At 52.9% G+C, this 13,574-nt stretch overlaps 2 protein-coding genes and 1 long non-coding RNA gene across 6 annotated transcripts; 2 read left to right on the top strand and 1 right to left on the bottom strand.

Moving 5' to 3' along the window:
- Nucleotides 1-1,065: 1,065 nt before the first annotated feature.
- On the bottom strand, nucleotides 1,066-4,480 carry LOC121141383. Its single transcript, XR_005878275.1, has 2 exons — nucleotides 4,354-4,480; nucleotides 1,066-2,829 (listed from the first exon to the last, which is right to left on the bottom strand). It is a non-coding gene; the product is annotated as an uncharacterized LOC121141383 (long non-coding RNA).
- On the top strand, nucleotides 4,313-6,407 carry Tmem102 (transmembrane protein 102). Its single transcript, XM_005067533.4, has 2 exons — nucleotides 4,313-4,975; nucleotides 5,077-6,407. Exons 1-2 carry the CDS (start codon nucleotides 4,762-4,764, stop codon nucleotides 6,390-6,392), a joined length of 1,530 nt encoding a protein of 509 aa, XP_005067590.1. The 5' UTR covers nucleotides 4,313-4,761; the 3' UTR covers nucleotides 6,393-6,407.
- Nucleotides 6,408-7,064: 657 nt separating this feature from the next.
- On the top strand, nucleotides 7,065-13,523 carry Fgf11 (fibroblast growth factor 11). 4 transcript variants are annotated; one of them, XM_040748963.1, is made up of 6 exons: nucleotides 7,065-7,700; nucleotides 8,290-8,540; nucleotides 10,155-10,265; nucleotides 10,443-10,546; nucleotides 11,215-11,413; nucleotides 11,700-13,523. In XM_040748963.1, exons 2-6 carry the CDS (start codon nucleotides 8,348-8,350, stop codon nucleotides 11,774-11,776), a joined length of 684 nt encoding a protein of 227 aa, XP_040604897.1. In that variant the 5' UTR covers nucleotides 7,065-7,700; nucleotides 8,290-8,347; the 3' UTR covers nucleotides 11,777-13,523. The 4 variants fall into 4 exon arrangements, with proteins under 4 accessions (XP_040604897.1, XP_005067893.1, XP_040604899.1 ...); XM_005067836.4 differs by lacking the exon at nucleotides 7,065-7,700 and having other exon boundaries at nucleotides 8,230-8,540; XM_040748965.1 differs by lacking the exon at nucleotides 7,065-7,700 and having other exon boundaries at nucleotides 8,230-8,540; nucleotides 11,215-11,435.
- Nucleotides 13,524-13,574: the final 51 nt, after the last annotated feature.

The raw sequence follows: 13,574 nt of genomic DNA, 5'->3' as shown, positions 1-13,574 counted from the left end.
TCCTGCCTCAACTTCCTGAGAATTGGGATTCTAGGTATGAGCCACCACACCTGAGGTATCACAGATCATTCTTTCCTTAAAAGACGGGTCATGGAGCCGGGCGTTGGTGGCGTATGCCTTTAATCCCAGCACTCGGGAGGCAGAGGCAGGCGGACCTCTGTGAGTTCGAGACCAGCCTGGTCTACAAGAGCTAGTTCCAGGACAGCCTCCAAAGCCACAGAGAAACCCTGTCTCAAAAAAACAAACAAACAAACAAACAAACAAAAAAGACGGGGCATGGTGGTTTATGCTTTGCAACCTCAGAACTTGGGAGGCGGAGACAGGAGAATTAGGAATTCAAAAAAGGAGAGGAAAGGGGTCTGGTGAGATGGCTCACAAGGGGAAGGCACTTGCTGCCAAATCTGATGTGAGTTTGAACCCTGGGCAGAAAGAGATAATTACTGCAAAGTGTCCTTTGAGCTCCATGTAAAAGCTGTGCCATGGATGTATGGATGTACACATGCACAAACACAAAATAAAAACGTAATTAGGAAACAAAAGGGAGGCAGGACAGTGGTGGCGCACACCTTTATTCCCAGTACTTGGGAGGCAGAGGCAGGCGGATCTTTGTAAGTCTGAGGCCAGCCTGGTCTACAGAGTGAGCTCCAGGGCCACACAATGAAACTCTGTCTCCAAAAACCAGAAAAGTAAGAGAATGAAGGAAGAAGAAGAAGAGGAGGAGGAGGAAGAGGAGGAGGTGGAGGAAGAGGAAGAAGAGGAGGAGGAAGAGGAGGAGGAGAGGGAGAAGAGGAAGAGGAAGGAGGACAAGGAGAAGAGGAAGAGGAAGAAGAAGAAGAAGGAAAGAAAGAAAGAAAGAAAGAAGGAAAGAAGGAAAGAAAAGGGGAAGCTGGTCAGATGGCTAAATGGATAAGGCAGTCAAGTCTGATGATGACTTGAGTTTGAGTCTTGGGATATACATGGTGGATGGAGAGGACCAGTTTCCACAGGTTCTCTTTGACACACACACACACACACACACACACACACACACACACACACACACACGAGAGAGAGAGAGAGAGAGAGTTTTTAAAATATTCTATTTTATTGGAAAGTGATGCTTTTGAGTTCTCTTTAAAGAACATTCCTTTTCATCCATTCCCAACATTTCCATTTATTATTTATTGTTTTTTGTTCTTTTTTGAGTCAGGGTTTCTCTGTGTAACCTTGGCTGTCTTGGAACTTTCTCTGTAGATCAAGGTGGCTTCAAACTCAGAGATCCACCCACTTCTGCCTCCCAAGTGCTGGGACTAAAGGCATGTGTCACCAAATATTTGCTATTACCAATATCTTCAAGGCTCTCAGAAAAACCAGAGAGCCTTGTTAATTTTCAGAGTGGTTCAGAAAGAATGCCCTATGCCTGGCACCCTTCAGGGGCTCAGCAGAGACCATCGCTAGCAGCTCTTTCAGAGGATCCAGGTTCAGATCCCAGCACCCACACAGTGGTCTACAATCATCCATAACTGCAGTTCCAGGGGATCCAATGCCCTCTTTTGACTTCTGAAGGTACCAGGCAATCACATGGTACACATATATACATGTAGACAAAAGCATTCATACATGGAGCTTAAGGGATGGTTCAGCAGTTAAGAGAACTCAGGTTCAATTCCTAGCACTCACATCGTGGCTCACAACCATCTGTAACTCCAGTCCCATGGGATCTGAGGCCATCTTCTGGCTCCAAGAGCTCTAGGCACACAAATCACACACAGACACACATGCAGGCAAAACAACCATACACAAAAAATAAATTGGGAAAAAAAAGCCCAACCCAGTCTTGACGCCCCTTGATCTGGCCTCTTGTGTCACAGTCAGATATATAAATCCACGTCCCTGGTTATCTCTGTTTCCCCTACAGTGGCTGAAGGGGAAGGATACCCACTTGGCAATGACTTGAAACCCCTTAAGTCTGGGCTTCCCAGATAAGCTCTGGTTCCAGGAGTTTCTTTCTCTTTTTTCTTTCTTTCTTTCTTTTTTTTTTCCGAGACAGGGTTTCTTTGTATTGTTTTGGAGGCTGCTGTCCTGGAACTCTCTCTGTAGATCCTCACAGAGATCCTCCTGACTCTGCCTCCCGAGTACAGGAATTAAAGGTGTGCGCCACCAATTCCCGGTTTCCAGGAGTTTCTTTACAGATTCTACCCTACCCCAATTTCAGGTTGTGTCTCACTCTAGGCTAGGTCTACCTGGAACTCGCTCTGCATTGCAGGTAAGTCTCTGGCTCATGGTAGTCCTCCTGCCTCAGCTGCCCAGTGCTAGGATTATAAACAAGTCCCCACACTTGTCGCAGTCCTCTAGTTTTTCAAGACATCCCAGATTAGTGATCAGAGGCAGATGGAGAGGAAGAAGCCCTGGCCTGGAGGGGTCTGGTCTGTGGCCTGCTTCGTGTTTACTGGTTTACTCCTGCCCCACTGTCCCACTCCCAGCTCTGTCCTATGTCTGTGCTGTTTGGATCCCTTATTCTGGTTTCTGGTAAAATAGGTCACTCAAAGTATTTTCCTGCCCTAGTTTTGCGGCCGGACCTCGTGCAGCAGGGAGTTTCCCTTGGACTTCAATTTCAGTTCTAACAGCTTCTGTGTACATGTAATTTCAAATTCCCATGTGGATTCCCTGCCATGATTCTGCATGTCTGATGTGAGCATTGCTGGTTGCAGTCCCCCTCCAGAATTCAGGAGTTCATTTCTGTGTCACCTTGATTATTCCTACCTTGATATTACGACCATTGGTTCCAGGAAGATGCCTTCCCACCAAGCAAGAGAGCAAGAGAGCCTTCTTTCCACAGAGAAACCCTGTCTAGGAAAATCAGAGAGAGAGAGAGAGAGAGAGAGAGAGAGAGAGAGAGAGAGAGAGAGAGAGAGAGAGAGAGAGAGAGTTTCAATCTATCTCACTCAACTCTGATCCTGGACAAGTCATATGCATTATTATTACTATTTTTTTAAAACAAGGTCTCACCATGCAGCCCTGGCTGTCTTGGAACTCTCTATGCAGACAAGGCTGGTCTTGAACTCACAGAGATCTACCTGCCTCTGTGTCCCAAGTACTGGAATTAAAGGTCTGTGTTGCCATGCTCAGCTTTTTCCTTTATAAAAGAGAGTCTAAACTGCCCAGACTAGGGGTAGGGAGAGGGTTCAGTGGTTAAGAGCACTGTCTGCTCTTCCAGAGGACCCAGGTTTGATTCCCAGCACCCACATGGCAGCTCACAACTGCCAATAATCCCAGTTCTAGGGGATGTGACACTTTCACACTAATGTACATTAAATTAAATGCTCACACTAGCCTTCAGCCTGCCACCCTCCTGTCTCCACCTCCCATGCCCAGCACAGCTTCTCTAAAACATAGTCTTGAAAATGATCAGCGCCTTTAATGCCAGCACTCAGGAGGCAGAGGCAGGTGGATCTCTGGGAGTTCGAGGCCAGCCTGGTCTACATAGTTTCAGGCCAGTCATCGCTATACAATGAGACCCTTCCACAAGGAAATAAGCAAAGCTAAAATAAAGTGAAGTCAGAATTTCCTGAAAAGACCATGGAGCCCCACAAATGGAATGAAGTGTATGTTCTTTGTTATTGTTTACTGTTCAGATCCGACCCATTATCCCTCTTCTCCAATTCCAAGGAGTTTTATCTAGGATTGATTAGACTGTTGCTTCCAGTTGGGATAGTGGCATGAGCCTGTAAATCCAGCACCAAGAAAGCTGAAGTAGGGGGCCTGGAGTGATGGCCAGTGGTTAAGAGCACTAGCTGCTCTTCCAGAGGACCAGGGTTCAAATCCCAGCACCCACATGGCAGCTCACACTGTAACTCCAGTTCCAGGGGATCTGACACAGGCACATATGCAGACAAGACACCAATATATTAAAAAAAAAAAAAAAGCTAAACTAGGAAACTTGCTGTGAGTTCAGGGTCAGCCTGGGCTACATAGTGATTCCAGGTCAGCTTGGACTATATAACAAGACTTTGTGTTAAGTAAATAAAGTCAAATATGGTGCCGTATGCCTTTAAGCCCAGAACTCAGGAGGCAGAGGCAAACTGAGCTCTCTAAGTTGCAGTCAGTCTGGTCTACATAGCAAGTTTCAAGTCTATACTTTGAAACTCAGTCTCAAAATAAAAAGAATTGAAGGGAGGAAAAAAGAAGAAACTACAGCTTCCAGTAGGCACTACTTTAGCACAGTTGAAAGGGCGCATAGGGACCGCTCCAACGCCCAGTACTGAAGGGAAACTACAACTCCCAGGGTGAACTCTCACAGGAGGCGGGACCAGTCCAGAACCACCCAGACAGCTTCCAGAAAAGGGCGTGGACATGTGACCATCAGGAAGTTACCTGTAGAATCTTTTTCTGTTCACCACCTTTCCAGCGACCCCTTAATCGGAAAGTCGTGGACCAATAAGCCTCTTCTGAAAAAGAGGTAAAGGGAGGTGGACAAAGGGTGGCGGCAAAAATCGGCTACTGTATTCCACTGGGCGGCCCAAACAGACGTTTTTTCTTAAACCTGCTGAGTCAGGTGAACCGATTAACCGGGCCGCAATCTGCATTTTAAAAAAGGACGTAGGAAGTAGTCATTTGTTCATTTCGAAGATTAAACGCAGAACGCATCATCTGCAAGCCCACTTGTGGACTGTCTATAGCCCTTGCTCCGCCTCAGAAGGAAAGGAAAACTGGAGAACTTTTGGACAGCTAAGAAAGGCCTGCCAGGGATCTGTTTGCCCTAGCCCCAAACAATAGAGAACCATGGCTTCCACCGTCTGGGGCAGTGCCCCCTGGTGGGGCCCGCCACCCCCAGCCCCAGCCCGGCCGCTCACAGACATCGACTTCTGCTCTGGCGCACAGCTGCAGGAGCTGACTCAGTTGATTCAGGAGCTGGGTGTTCAGGAGAGTTGGAGTGAAGGGCCCAAGCCTGGAGCTGATCTTCTCCGAGCCAAGGATTTTGTCTTCTCTCTGCTCGGTAAGTAATTCTCAACTGTGGGGATTTGAAAACCCCAGCCTCACCATTCCCCACCCCGGCTTTGGGCCCTGATACCTTCACGATCCTTTTTCTTCCTTTAGGTCTAGTTCACCGCCAGGACCCCCGTTTTCCATCTCAGGCAGAACTCTTGCTGCTTCGCGGTGGCATTCGCGAAGGCTCCTTAGATTTAGGGCATGCCCCCTTAGGTCCCTACGCCCGGGGACCTCATTATGATGCCGGCTTTACACTCCTTGTGCCTGTGTTCTCTCTGGATGGCACTGGGCCTGAGCTGCTACTGGATCTGGAATCCTGTTATGCGTGGCTCCGCCTTCCAGAGCTGATGTGCGGAATGTCGGTCCGGGAGACCTGGCAGGATTGCTTAGGACCCCCTGTCCCAGAAGAATGTGATTTGACTCACCAAACCCATAGCAAAGAGAGTCCCACGGACCGGGAAAGCTCTGTAGACCAGTCGCATGATTGTGTCCCTGAGCCGGAGCCGCACACATCTGTGGAAAAATCATCTAGTGACCCTTTAGGGTCTTATTCGCTTTACAGTGACACCACCAATCTTGAAACTCCTGAACCACTGAAAACACTGAGTAGTGATGAGTTGGAAGCCGACGAAAGTCCAGTCCCAAAGCTGTCGGAGGTTCCGAAGGCATGGCCCACATTATGCCCTACCCAAGTGGCTGCATGGTTCTTCGTTAAGCTGGCTGAGGTCGCTGAGTCCCTGATCCCGGTCCCAGGCGCCCCGCGGCTAGTTCACGCTGCTCGCCACGCGGGTGTCACCACGGTCCTCCTGGCAACTCCAGAGCCCCCACGCCACCTCCTGCTCTTCGACCTGATCCCGGTGGTGACCGTGACAGGCTGGCCTGACAGGGCTCGGAGCCACTCGTGGGCGGGTCCACTGGCCTCTGAGTCGGCTTCTTTCTACCTAGTGCCGGGCAGCCTCCCGGAACAGCAGGGCACCCCTGGATGGCAGCTGTGCTTCGCCCGCCAGGAGCTGGCGCTCAAAGCGCGCATCCCCGCGCCGCTGCTTCAAGCACACGCGGCGGCCCAGGCGCTGCTGCGCCCACTGGTGGCGGGGACTCGGGCCGCCGCGCCCTACCTCCTGCGGACCTTGCTCTACTGGGCGTGCGAGCGGCTCCCTGCGCTCTACCTGGCGCGGCCGGAAAATGCCGGCGCTTGTTGCCTCGGGCTGCTGGATGAGCTGAGCCGAGTGCTCGAGGCCGGGACGCTGCCTCATTATTTTTTGAGCGGCCGAAAGCTCTGTATGGGAGACGGTTCCGCTGCCCTGCGCGGCGCATTGGCCCAGCTCCGCGGAGACCCTGCACAGGCCTTGCGTGAGGCGGTGGAGGAAGCCAAGGTTGCCCGCAAAGGGGGCGGTTTAGCGGGCGTTGGGGGCGGAACCCATTAAAGATTTCTACTCTTATGGAATGCGAAGTGTTTCCTCTGGCGGTAGGGTCACGGAGGGGACTGCTCCTTCTTCGCATACAGACTGTGTGTCCTGAGTCCAAAGCCAAGTCTTTGCTAAAGGGTCTCCCCCGATGTTTTGTCCTGCCTGAGGCCCAAGTTCACTAAATCTGGGCTGGCATCCCTCCTATCCCAGTGCTGCCTCGGGAAGCATCTCTCAGAGTCAACAGTGAACAGGAGGAATGGCAAAATGCGGGAAGGAACTGGCTTTTGCAAACCTGGTTCTGATCAATTTGGTTTACACCAAAGCAGAGAGATATTAAGGCCGATTACAGCCCAAACTGGGTGTTTCTCCACCACCACCACCACCCCACACACGCTTTCCTCATCCATTTCTCTCCTCACTTCCATCCCAGGCAGTAGGGTCCCTTTCCATTTGGCTATTCCATCTAGTCCTCCGCCCCCGCCCCAGCCCCGCCGCATCAGACTTCCTTGTCTTGTCTCCCCTGAACCCCGAGACTCGCAGGCCTTGCCTCGACTCCGCCTGCCTCTGAAACAGTCCGCGCTCACAGCTTCCGAGGAACCCCAGGGTTCCGCCCGCCCGGCTTCGCCTCCCTCTTTCCCAGCGTCTCCGCCCCCTGCCCCGCCCCCGGGCCAGCTCGCAGAGGAGGGGGAGCTGCTGTCGCAGCCGCCGCCTCGGCTGTGGCCGCTGCTCCTGCCGCCGCCGCTCTGCCTGGTCCAACCTCCAGGCCCAGTGCTCTGACTTTGCCGAACCGGGGCGCTCTGCAGAGACATCTTCACTCCTTCCTGGGGGTCTGGGACACCTAGGCCGGCGTTGGGGGGAACCTCCGCTTGCGGGTGACAGGGAGGGAGGAGCTGAAGCCCGCAACACCCGTCGCCCGGATCAACAGGACAGAACAGGTTGAGGGGCGTCGGGGAAAGGAAGGGGTGCTATAGCAATCCCAGGGAGGACGAGGAAGCCCTGTCGCATCTGATGCGCTATGACTTATTAAGGCCTGTTGACGTTTGAGGAGTGGTGACAACGTGGGTGATCTCCACTCTTGGGGGCCTCGTTAGATTGGAGGGTGTGGGATCTGAGTAGTGCCAGTTGTTCCTCGGGAAATTTAAGGAGCAACCAGAAGACGAACAAAACGACTGATGCTCCTTGCTTCGGGGTGACAGAAGGTCCCCCAGACAAGCACCTGGTTATGCACAAGGAAGGGCTGATTTGGAGGTGACTTCAAAAGGAGCGGAGTTAACAAAGTGAGGAGAAGGTCTCAGCAGCTGGAACCCTGTGGTACTGGAACCCTAGGTACTGGAGCCCTGTGAGAAAAAGCATTATCCAGCCAGAGGATCTGGGAACCCCTTCTCACTGAACCTAGACAGCCTGCATATTAAGACATATTTGGGGGGAGTTTTGAAGGAAGTGGGAGAGCCATTCCATTTAGAGTATAGCAAAGAGGGAAAAAAAAACATCAGGCCTGGGTTCCTCTCTGACATTGACAACAGCCCAGGGTGAGCTAATGTCCCCAAAGCTAAAGACCCACACCCTTCAGATTACAAGAGTAGGCTGGGCAGGAGAGGACCCAAAATAGGGGAGGAAGAAGTCTGAGGATATTTGGACATCTTGGACGTTTAGGAGGGTCTTGACTTTGGGACAGAGGAAGTGGGGACCGACGCCAGAGAGGAGGGAAGGGGAGAGCTTTCATTGGGGACAAAATTTATGGGTGAGGTCAGCTCAAGAGTGCATAGGCTGTTGTAGCCGCTGGAGCTAGTGCAGGGCCAAGGGTGAGAGCTGGTGGTTGGGGGAAGGCAAGGGGGTCTGGGGTTGAATCCTTAGGTCCTGTGGGTGGGGCGGTGGGTTGCGTCCAGAGCATGCCCTGGTGAGAGGACTCCTCTAGGGGAGCCCAGGGCGCTCCGGGAGCCTGCTGGTTTGGGGGTGTCTCCTCCCGGGGCGCTATGGCGGCTTTGGCCAGTAGCCTGATCCGACAGAAGCGGGAGGTCCGCGAGCCCGGGAGCAGCCGGCCGGTGTCGGCGCAGCGGCGCGTGTGTCCCCGCGGCACCAAGTCTCTTTGCCAGAAGCAGCTCCTCATACTGCTGTCCAAGGTGCGACTGTGCGGGGGGCGGCCCACACGACAGGACCGTGGCCCAGGTGAGTGTGGCTAGGGCGGGGTCTCCGGGCCAGAAGAAGTCCTTCTGCCTGAGACCAGGGACCCTGATGGTGCGCGCGGTGGGAGGGGGGGTCCCAAAAGTAGAAGAGGTGGGCCAGAAGGACAAAATCTATGGGACTATGCTTCAGTTTGCTTCCTCTTTTCCCGTAATGCCGAGTCTCCTTGCTTTCGAGGGCAAGGGGAAGGTTTGAGGGGCCAAGTCTAACGACCCAAGCTTCTAAGCTCCTGTCTGCCCCCCTTCAACGCAGGACTCCCCACCCCCACGGTTCTTCGCCTACGTGCAGGTTCTCGCGATTCTTTCCATGCGAAGCGGAGGGACCCGGGGGGTTCTGGACGCTTGGGTCACCCCGAGGGTTTCTGCAGCCCTGGTTGCCCCGCCCCCGCTCCGGTTCTCCCGCTCCTCCACGATTTGGCTCTGTTCCTCCTGGTCGAGCTCGCCTGGCCAGGAGCCAATCTCTCCAGCTCTCCCCCGGGTGTCCTTGCAGCTACCTCGTCAGCCAGGCCCCTCCGTACGCCCTCCTTCTGTGACCTGCGCTTCGAGAAGGGTGCTGAGCACCCTTTCCCATTACTCCTGTGCGATTCGGAAATCCGATCCTACAGGCTCCGGGGACCCTCTGCCAGTAGGAACTCACACACAGTTCGTGCTGAGGAACTGCACAGAGACTTGGGGGGTCGTACCACTTACAAGGGGGAACAAGAAAATCGGCAGAGCGGGAAAGGAGAGGTGTAAGGGTTGGTATGTGATTCCCGTCCAGGTACGACAGTTAGGAAGTCCCTCTGGCCTCTTTCCAGGCCGCTACGGTTCCCCTGGGTGTAGCTCCTTGCGCCCTCCTCCCCCACCGCCAACGGTAAGTAGTGGTACAGTCCGCAGCCCACCCTCTGAGTGGGACCCAGCCCCCACGTGATGCAGCTTGCTTCTCCAGCTCTGTCCCCTCTTCCTTATATCCTTGATGTGGTATGAATGTCCCCTATCCCAGGCTAGTTACCTGGTTGAAGGGTAGAGGCTCAGCCTCAAGGAAAACTGGACCCTCGTGAGCCAGCTGACTGACTGACAGACAAACAGACAGACAGATGGGTCAGTGTCAGACAAGCAGGCGCTGAGCCAAAACAAGGCCCGCGCCAAGCAAGCGGCAGCTGCAGCAGCAGGTGCTGAGTCAGCGTCAGTCAAGCCCAGTCCCACCCCTGCTTCTGAGGGGGAGCCCCTTCCCTATAGTCACCTTGCTGCTCACCCCGACATTTGCAAGCACATTGCCCTGCGTCTCTAGCACTGTCCGTTGCCTTTCATGTCTTTCTCTTCTACCTCCTCTCTGCCCCCTCCCCCAACTCTGGTGGGGAGAAGGAATTAAGCCATTTAAATAAATTTCAATAAATTAAGCTGACGCTCATGATTAGAGGAAGCGGAAGAGACCCACACCCCAGCTTCCTCAGGAATCAAAGAGGGGTGGGAGGAAGCTTTCTGGGAGGGCAACAGAGCTGGGGCCCGGAACCGGCTTCTCTTCATTTCCCCTTCCTTCTATCCTGTGATCCCGCCAAGTGTAGGAATGTTTCTGGGAACAGAGATGTCGTTTTTCAAAGATGAATGTCTCTCTCTCCAGAGCCTCAGCTCAAAGGCATCGTCACCAAACTGTTCTGCCGCCAGGGTTTCTACCTCCAGGCAAATCCGGATGGGAGCATCCAGGGCACCCCAGAGGACACCAGCTCCTTCAGTGAGAGGGGAAGCCAGCTGCAGGGTGGGAAGGGGAGCCAGGGACAGGAGATGACAGGCTTTGTTGTCTTCAGCCTGTCTTCCTGAGCCCCAAGGGGAGCAGTGGAGCTGGACTGGGGAGGGGACTCAGATGAGCGTGAGGCACCTGGGTCCTAACATCTGCTTTCTACTCCCCCAGCCCACTTCAATTTGATTCCCGTGGGGCTCCGAGTAGTCACCATCCAGAGTGCCAAGCTGGGTCACTACATGGCCATGAATGCTGAGGGGCTATTGTACAGCTCGGTAAGACTATGAGGCTAAGTGGCCTGGGGTGCTGGGGACACCTTCAGCGTGTGTCCAGCCTTTGTTACAGACAGGACTTGCACCCAGGACTCTGTCCTTCCTGCTTTGGCTGATCACTGCCTGTTCCAAGTGGTCCTTGAGACATCCAGTCTGTATTTGCACCGCTCACCCTCAAGTGCCCCAGGCTCTTTGGATGTCTAACCCTTTCAGACATCTCCTTTACTCTGGATAGGAGGTAGTGAGAGGCTGGGAATGCAGAGAAGAGATCTTATTTCCAGGGCCCCTATTAGTCTAGTTCCTACCCCTGGTGGCCCTCCAGGCTTTTCCTGCTCTCTGTGCTCTGATTTCTGCATGGCCTCATTGGTTGCCATCCTTTAGAAAAAAATGTATGGATTGTATCTTGGCTGTTTCTTCCCAAGTGTTCCCTTCTGCCAATGATATAACAATCTCTCTCCCTCCCTCCCTCCCTCCCTCCCTCCTCCCTCCCTCCCTCCCTCTCTCTCTCTCTCTCTCTCTCTCTCTCTCTCTCTCTCTCTCTCTCTCTCTCTCTCTCTCTCTCTCTCTCTCTCTCGTGTGTGTGTGTGTGTGTGTGTGTGTGTGTGTGTGTGTCTGTCTGTCTGTCTGTCTGTCTGTCTGTCCATGCCTCTTTCTGGATCTTTGTTCCTCAGCCACATTTCACAGCAGAGTGTCGCTTTAAGGAGTGCGTCTTTGAGAATTACTATGTCCTGTATGCCTCTGCCATCTACCGCCAGCGTCGTTCTGGCCGGGCCTGGTACCTAGGCCTGGACAAGGAGGGCCGGGTCATGAAGGGAAACCGAGTCAAGAAGACCAAGGCAGCTGCCCACTTTGTGCCCAAGCTCCTGGAGGGTGGGTATGGGCTCCAGAAAAGGTGGGTCATGTGGGAGGGTATTGACCTTGACATGAATATTTAGCATCACACACCCCAAGCCATAAATGTTAAACAAGATGTTGTTATGACAGGACAAAACAGGAAGGCTCTAGCCTTTGGGGATTTGGGGACTTCTCTTCATTTGGGTTGGGATTCTCCAGGATGAGTGAGTGTAAGGGAAGGGAGGCCTCTCAGAGCTCTGACTCTTTCTGGCTCTCTGTGTGCCTAATTCTCCTTCCCTGCTCCTCTCTCTCCCCTTCACAGTGGCCATGTACCGGGAGCCTTCTCTCCACAGTGTCCCTGAGACCTCCCCTTCCAGTCCCCCGCCCCTTGAGATGTAGTCCCTGGACTGGAGGCTCCCTGCACTTCGGTGAACCAGCCACCACCACAGCCTGTCTCCTAGCCCTGCTCCAGGCCTTGCTGCTGTCCCCCTGTTGCCACACACATGCCCTAAGCAGCCAGGCCTCACTAGGTGCTGTACCCCGAGGGAGCTTAGGGACTAGTCGGCTGGGATTCTGGAGTTGCTGAACACTTACATTCTGGGGCCTAGGAGAGGTTCTAAGATGGGGGTACCCGAAATGATCCTGGCTGACCACATATTTCTTTTCACATTAACTCCTCCCCTCCAAAGAGCCCCAATTTTTCCTGAAGTGGCGCTGGGGGCTAATCTTCTTCTCCCTGGCTGAGCCAGTTTCTGAAGCCATGCACTCCTTCAGTCGCCATGAAGCCACAGCTTTCTAGGTGGCACACTGACACCCAGAACTAGTTTCCTTTTCTACCCACTCTACCTTCTGCCTTGGTCTGGAGAGGTTCATATCCACTGAACACCCCAGCCAGGGCCAGTCTGTGTTCTGTCCTGGAACCCAGGCATGGATCCTTTATGCTTCTATTCTTGACCTAGACAGATACCCCCCACCCCCGATTTTTTAAAAAGAGGCTGAATTTGAGCCTCCTAATATAGCCATTGGCCTTGGTCTTAACTGGAAGCAGCCTCAGGTCACGCCGTACGTTAACCCTTCTTATCCCAGAGACACCCAATTCTAGAGCCTGGCGTTCTGTACCTCTATAGAGCCATACTCCCTCCTAATCCCAGCTCTAGGACATAGACCATGACTCTCAGCCCTTCTTTCCTGGGTCAGGACTTCAAGTTGGAGGCTATCCTGGGCACGCGTGTGTGCGTGTACACACACACACACACACACACACACACACACACACACACAGAGCATGCTTACTAGTCAATACTGAATGAACCAAGAACCACCACTGCTTATTTTTCCTACATAGTTTTATAAAAATCTTCTTTCCTCTAGAATGCTTAGAATGCTAACCATACTTTTATATGGTTTCTAGTTTTAGCATTCCAGATGGGGTTTTGCCAGGAAGAAAAAGTCTAGGGAAAGGTACAGGAATTCTGGAAAAATGTACCTGGCTCATGTAGGGAAGCTGAGAGGAGGAAAATGCCATGCTTTGATTGAATTTGTGTCTGCTTTGGGAAGACATGAACACTTAGCTACCTCAGCAGGAATTCCTTCCAGGTCCCTTTTAAAGCTGAGGTCCTTTGCTTGATATGGTATGGTGCATTTGTGAGGTGGAGTCTAGAATTAAAAAGGACAAATAGAGACACAGACTTGATTCCCCCTCCCAGCAAGGAGACTCCCACCCATCTCAGCAATAAGTCCAACTCTCCCTCCTACAGATCAGGCCTAGGAGAGGAGGAGCCTCTTAGGCTCCCAGACCTCATATGTCCCCAGAGCTTCTAATGAAACAGAATTTACTTTACAGCTTATAACCTCAGCTGGGGTTTAAGTACCCAAAAAAGGACCTGAAAACCGGGAACCTCTAGTAAAATAGGGGGTAGATTCCGAGTCTAGCAGATGTAGGTGGAAACGGCTACGGGACGGTCCTAAAGGAGGGGCTAGTGCTCAAACGCAGGTCACTTTTCCTCAGGCCCTTTTACTTCTGGCTTGTTGCAAGAGATGCCCCCCCTCCCTCACACAAACCCCGCTCAGGCTCCGCCCATCCCCTGGCTCTGCTCTTAGGGGCCTGGGTCTCCATGCTTTCTCTAATTAAAGATGATTTATACAACCGGAGTGTTATCTGACATTTGTTGAGCGGAGGGCGACTGCAGTTGCTCCA

This window comes from Mesocricetus auratus, unplaced genomic scaffold (assembly GCF_017639785.1).
Source record: "Mesocricetus auratus isolate SY011 unplaced genomic scaffold, BCM_Maur_2.0 Super-Scaffold_100007, whole genome shotgun sequence".
NCBI classification, from domain to species: Eukaryota; Metazoa; Chordata; class Mammalia; order Rodentia; family Cricetidae; genus Mesocricetus; species Mesocricetus auratus.
The sequence above is the reverse complement of the archived record's forward strand: the minus strand, read 5'-3'. Positions and strand labels throughout refer to the sequence as shown.